At 46.3% G+C, this 6,453-nt stretch overlaps 1 protein-coding gene across 1 annotated transcript; it reads left to right on the top strand.

The window, feature by feature from the left end:
* The first annotated feature begins 1,955 nt into the window (after positions 1–1,955).
* Positions 1,956–6,162, top strand: LOC147884715 (pentatricopeptide repeat-containing protein At2g33680-like). Its single transcript, XM_087397668.1, has 3 exons — positions 1,956–2,110; positions 2,190–2,311; positions 2,401–6,162. Exons 2-3 carry the CDS (start codon positions 2,234–2,236, stop codon positions 5,098–5,100), a joined length of 2,778 nt encoding a protein of 925 aa, XP_087253794.1. The 5' UTR covers positions 1,956–2,110; positions 2,190–2,233; the 3' UTR covers positions 5,101–6,162.
* Positions 6,163–6,453: the final 291 nt, after the last annotated feature.

Here is a 6,453-nt window from a genome sequence, read left to right as displayed (position 1 = left end):
ACAGCTTTCTGCTTCCACGCCGAACAAACTCCCTGCGCATTCCAGGCCATCACTATCATGTTGGGGGTTCTACTTGTCGCTCTACTGGCCCTGATCCTAAAAAACGTGCTCCATTTCCTTTGCCAGGGGGGCAAACACATTGAAGAATGCAGGACCTCTATGTGCTCGCCTCCAATAGTCTGTAGGTAGACTCGCTTAGGACCACTTGTTTTAGCCACCACCTTCTGCATGCCTTCCATGTCAGATGACCTCTATGCTGCAGTCGTCTTCCTGCCCATCGCTATTCCGGAATTGCTACCCGACCTCCTCTAGAAACTTTGTCAGGAGTGTTGTTTCTTCTTGCTTTAGCAACCGCCTTACCCTTTTCAGCAGCTACAATCAAATCTTTCATCTCCCCTTTCGGATCATCTTTCTTGCTGCATGCATTTTGCTCTTCATGCAAAACTTCCTGCATTGCTTCATCCTTCTCTTCGGGTTCTTTAGCCTATTCCTCATTACAAAAGTAACATGCATCCGAGAATACCCCAAAACGTACCTCTACAAACACAGACCAACCGTTCTATATGACCATGTTGAGGGATTCCACAATATACACACTTTCGGAGAAGCCCTTTGGGGTTGAATGGGAGGAATATACAATACTTTACCCAACAACGAAGTGACTTTTTCGATTGCAGGAATGAGCAGCTCGTTCATACCAGGAAAATGGATCCAAAGTGGGCACTCATGCTGTAGGACCTCCTCCGGAGTGAACAAGGCACTCTAAGGGATATCATATACAAGATTTCCTCTGTAACCTATGGAGTTAGATGTAAGCCAATCATGTTCACTGCTCGTCTGCACCGACTCTTGATAAATTCCCCGACCCATGAACAGAACATCAACCGTACAATTCCCCTGATAGGTTGAAAGAAACCATGTTGGAAACTCGTCCTTTGTGGGCACTCTCCGAAGGAACAACATAGAAATCCCGCAATCTTGTAGCCTATTGTATTCTCTACACAGGGTTCCTAGTGTAATATCAACATGCATCTTGTAAATCCTCCTTCTACTTCCATCAGACGCTTGGAATGATTCTCTCTTACGAAGGTTGATTCTCTGAGGTTCGTGCTCCAAACAAGCGAGATCAATGGATTCAACATCCTGACAACCCTTCTTTGTAGCCTCGACACAAGAGCAGGGAACCACTGTCATCTCGTCATCCTTAGCCGCACCTACCCCGGTCCTCTAAAGTTTACTGTGTGACCCATCTTCCAACGACAAGTGACTTGTCAGGCTCTTGCGCTTGCCTTTTGTCAGAAGGCATCTCGGGCGGAGCGTCGGGGCTCAGCTTAGTTTATGTAGGCTTGGCCCTTACAACGGCAAGTGTCAAAGGAAAACTTCTCTAAGGCTCCTATGTTTGGCTTCTTAACAAAATAAACTTTTTGAACTGAAAAGTGAATATTGACCTCTACTAAGGGGAGAAAAGAGGAGGCACCACCTCGAGTTCGTATATTTGATAAGAAGAGAAGGGTCATCGAAATAAATATTGCAAAGATATCCTTAGTGTGGTGAGATGGTGCTTCCTCTCAATATAAATTAGCCCATGGATTCTATTTTGTTGCTCCCTAAAGCCCTTAAACATGGTGTGGAATTTCTTGGTAGCCCTATGGCAACCAAAAATTAAAAGAAGCTTGCTCTCATTTGTATATATATATATATAAACTAGAATATGTCCAATCATATTCTAGTCTTATAAAGGTATATACATATAAGAATATGTAAATATATACATATATATACATAAAACTAGAATATAAGGTATATATGTTATATATATATACACCTTTATAAGACTAGAATATGTCCAATCATACAAATTTAGATTTTACAAGAAGGTTGCTCGCATATGCTAAAAGAATGACTAAAAGAGTTCCTGCTCCTAAGAGTTCACCTCTCATGGCCTCCTACGGCTTTCGCCTCAGCTCCAGCTCTGCTATAACACGCGATCATCCCCTCATTCACTCCACTTTTCAATCAACGCTCGACCTTTCTCAGCATTCCAATGCCCACCTTGGGCACACGCCTTTTACTCCACTAGCCCACTTTGCATGCGATACTTCTCGAGGCAGTACGATTTCTACACTATTAACCCCGGTTTGCATTATGTTACTCTTCCCACCGTGTAAGACTTTGAGCTATGCTTGTAGGTCTTCCCTCATTCACGTGTCAACCAAGTACAAGACCGCCATTAATGGACCGATTTGGCAAGGAGCGCTTGCAGGATTATTCTGAATTTCCTCCCCGAGGGTGGGTCATCAATAGCAACAAAGTAAGTGGCAACCTGCGGGTATTCATAAATCATTTCATCACCGTTGGCAAGATTGATTGCCTCATGATTTCGGATGATTAAATTTTCAGGACTATCTTCATTCTTCAGATGCAAACCACAACTGGTTGCCTCCACTGAATGAAGTTCAGGAAGTTCATAGCCATGTGGTGGAGACAAACAATTTAATGCATACACATGTGAAGCACAGGAGAATGGTGGATGCTCGCCATGTCTTTGACAACATGCCAAAGCGTGATGTGGCGTCATGGACCATTATGATCCTTGGTTATGCAAAGCAAGAAGAGGGTGTGCGGGCTTTGGAGTTATATGCCTGCATGCACCAGGAAGGTGTACAACCAAGTGCTAGAACCTTTGTTGGGGCATTGAAGGCTTGCAGTAGTCTCTCACCCTTGGGAGAAATAAAACATCTTGAAAGGAAACTCGTGGAAAAAGACTGCTTGGAGAAAGGTAGAGCCGTCCACTCTCAAATAGTTAAGAGTGGTTTTGAGTCAAATGCATTTGTGGGAAACACGTTGGTGGATACGTACGCAAAAGGTGGGAGCATGGAGGATGCACGATCTGTCTTTGAAATATTGCCTCATCGTGATGTGGTTTCCTGGAATGCCATGATCCTGGGGTACAGCAAACAGGAAGAGGGTGCACTTGCCTTAGATTTGTATGCACAATTGCAACAAGGTGTGGCACCAGATGAACGAACCTTTGTTGGTGCGTTGAAGGCTTGCAGCAGCCTCACAACACAGTCAGAGGGAAAGCAGGTTGATGGGAAAGTTGTCGAAATAGGATGCTTGGAGAAAGGTAGAGCCATCCACTTACAAGTAGTTAAGGGTGGCTTTGAGTCCAATATGTTTGTGGGAAACACCTTGGTGGATATGTACACTAAATGTGGGAGCATGGAGGATGCGCGGGATGTGTGGGACAAATTGCCTCATCGCACTGTGGTTTCATGGACTGCCATGATCCTGGGTTATAGCAAGCAGGAAGAGGGAGTGCTGGCTTTAAAAGTGTATGCCCAAATGCAGCAGGAAGGTTGTACACCAGATGATCGGACTTTTGTTGGTGCATTGAACGCCTGCAGTAGCCTAACCACACTGGAAGAGGGGAATGAAGCTGATGGGCAATTCGCAATAGGATGCCTGAATAAAGGTAGAACCATCCACTCTCAAGTTGTAAAGAGAGGCTTTGAGTCAGATGTTTTTGTGGGAAATGCCTTGGTGGATATGTACACGAAATGTGGGTGCATGGAGGATGCACGGTGTGTCTTTCATGAATTGCCTCATCATAATGTGGTTTCATGGAATGCCATGATACTGGGGTATAGCAAACAGGAAGAAGGTAACCTGGCTTTGGAGTTTTTTTTGCGGATGCAACAGGAAGGTTTGACATCAGATGAGCGAACCTTTGTTGGTGTGTTGAAGGCTTGCAGTGCTCTGGCAGCACTGGAAGAGGGAAAGCAAGTTGATGGGAGATGTGTGAAAATAGGATGTCTGAAGCAGGGTAGAGCCATCCACTCTCGAATAGTCAAGAATGGTTTTGCATCAGATGCATTTGTGGGAAACACCTTAGTGGACACGTATGCAAAATGTGGGAGCATGGAGGATGCACGTCGTGTCTTTGATGACTTGCCTCATCCTAATGTGGTTTCTTGGAATGCAATGCTCCTGAGCTATAGCAGACAGGATGAGTGTTTGCTGGCTTTGGATTTGTATGCACAGATGCAACAGCAAGCTGTAACACCAGATAATCGAACATTTGTTGGTGCATTGAATGCTTGCAGTAGCCTGGCAGCACTAGAAGAGGGGGAGCAAGTTGATAGTAAATGTTGGGTAACAGAGTGCCTGGAAAAAGGAAGAGCCATCCACTCCCAAGTAGTAAAACGTGGCTTTGGGTTGAATGTATTCTTGGGAAATAGCTTGGTGGATATGTATGCGAAAAGTGGGAGCATGAAGGATGCACGCCATATCTTTGATGAGTTGCAATGTCGTGATGTGCTTATGTGGGCCACCATGATCTTGGGGTATGCTGAACTAGAAGAAAGTGAGGAGGCTTTTAACCTCTATGTACAAATGCAAGAGCAAGGTCTGTCACCAGATAGCTCCACCTTTGTTGCCATCCTAAAAGCATGTTGCAACACGGCAGCCTTGGAGACTGGAAGGGAGCTCCACTCCCAAATTAGCAGCGTTGGACTTGAGCGTAACACAATTGTGGGAAACAGTCTTATTGACATGTATGCTAAATGTGGAAACATGCTTGATGCCCAGCAGATGTTTGATGTTTTCCCGACGAAGGATATCATAACGTGGAGTACATTGATCGCAGGATATGCCCGCCAGGGTGAGAGTGATCTTGTGTTCCATTTATTTGAGGAAATGAGGGAGGAAGGAATATGGCCAGACGGGGTCACATTTCTCAGTGTTCTCACTGTGTGCAGTCATGTGGGTTTACTGGACAAGGGCCAGAAGTATTTTGAGTCTATGAGCAAACAGTATGGCATTGCCCCAACCCTTGAGCACTACAGCTGCATGGTTGATGTCCTCAGCCGTGCAGGCCAAGTTCATGAGGCACTAGCAATGGTTAAAAAGATGCCGTGCCAACCTAATGTTGTTGTATGGTTGACTATGTTGGCTGCTTGTCAAAAGTGGAAGAATGTCGAGGTTGGAAGGCATGCCTTTGAGAGTCTGGTGAAATTAGATGGAACAATTCCCACAGCTTATGTATTGATGTCCAACCTCTATGCAGATGCTCACATGCTGGAGGAATACAAGCAGTAATCAAGCATGGAAGAAGCTGAAGTTCTTTCTGCACAGGGGATGGAATATATCTACTTATGTGGCCTCATGTTGGAATTATAGGGGTCATCCCCCCACCTGTGAGAACCCAAATGAGGAGAGCATCAGGGAGCTGTACCAGCAGAGTCCGGGTCAAGAGAGAGGCCATGTGGGCATATTGGAAGGCTGCATGTGGACAGATCGGAATGTACATGGAGTCTGCCATGTGGGCAGCGCATGGAATTGCTGTAGCAGGTCCTGCAGAAGGCAGCGGAGCTGTTATCATTGCATGTGCTTGCCAGTCAGGGGCCTGAAGCTGGCTGGCAGCAGCGGGTACACGTGGCTGATGCAGGTGCATTGCTGCAGCAGATCTATGGTTGCTCAGGGGCTATTCATAGGCCTAGTACAAGTTGGTAAGCCTGGTCAGCAGTACAGGTTGACAGATGCAAACGGCACAGGACTGGTTGGCAGACTGCAATCAACAGTTGTGTCTGTACGAAAGTGGGCGGACCTGTTGGCATCTGCCACGTGGGAGTCCAGGAGGCTGGGAGCTGCTTACAGAGGACAGGGTTGGCCCAGTCTGGGGGTCTGGTCGGGTTACCCTACAGTGGGTCAGCCAGATCAGTAGGGCTTGAGCCCTACTAAAGGCACCATTGGGGGCCTTGCGAAATCATTCAGTGTGCATCATATTTGACTGCATCCAGCAGCAGGGAGGCCAGGAATTAGAACACTTTTTGGCTTGTGCATGTGCTGCATCCAGAGCAGCAAGGTTGTGGTCAGCTTGTGCCTCATACTTGGGCTGCATCCAAAGCAGCACGGAGGTCAAGGAGAAGGTCTGACATGCCTCACCATTGGCTGGATTGCAGAGCAAGGAGGTCTGTTCGTGCGGCATATAAGCAGCCCACTGAGGCTCCCTAGGAGCATGCAGGCTATCAAATGATTGGAAGTGGGAGGAGTTTAATGACAGCTTTGACGTTGCCAGGGGGTCCACATCTACCTTAGCTGGCACACAGAGCATGCTTTCGTATCAGGTTTTGTCCATCAATGGAGCAATCTATAATACATGTCTTGCTATTCTACTCTGCTGTGCGTTTTTCAAGATCTGTGTTTGTATCTATCTCTATCAACATTGTGTACACAATGGGAAGGAGCAAGATTTGATTTTAGCATTGTGTGATTGGGCAACATTTCTATACAATCTTCCAGTGTAAGGAGCTTGGAGGTAAGAACCTTTGGAAGGACTTGTCAGTTCAGGCTTGTGGAAATCGAATTCAAATCCTGCGTCTGGGACAAGTACTTTGTAAGAAGGGAAGGGCATCGAATTCCCCCCCCCCCCCCTGCACGTGCACCGAGAAA

This window comes from Dipteris shenzhenensis, chromosome 26 (assembly GCF_047967505.1).
Source record: "Dipteris shenzhenensis isolate YYH24624 ecotype China chromosome 26, Dip_SZ_1.0, whole genome shotgun sequence".
Taxonomy (NCBI): Eukaryota; Viridiplantae; Streptophyta; class Polypodiopsida; order Gleicheniales; family Dipteridaceae; genus Dipteris; species Dipteris shenzhenensis.
This window is presented reverse-complemented; position numbering and strand designations above follow the sequence as displayed.

What these genes read in the sequence shown, in the direction of transcription:
- LOC147884715 (XM_087397668.1), top strand. Translation starts at nt 2,234, where the DNA reads ATGGACCGATTTGGCAAGGAGCGCTTGCAGGATTATTCTGAATTTCCT. An exon ending in GGGTCATCAATAGCAACAAA is followed by an intron (nt 2,312 to 2,400) that starts GTAAGTGGCAAC and finishes TTAAATTTTCAG; the next exon opens with GACTATCTTCATTCTTCAGA.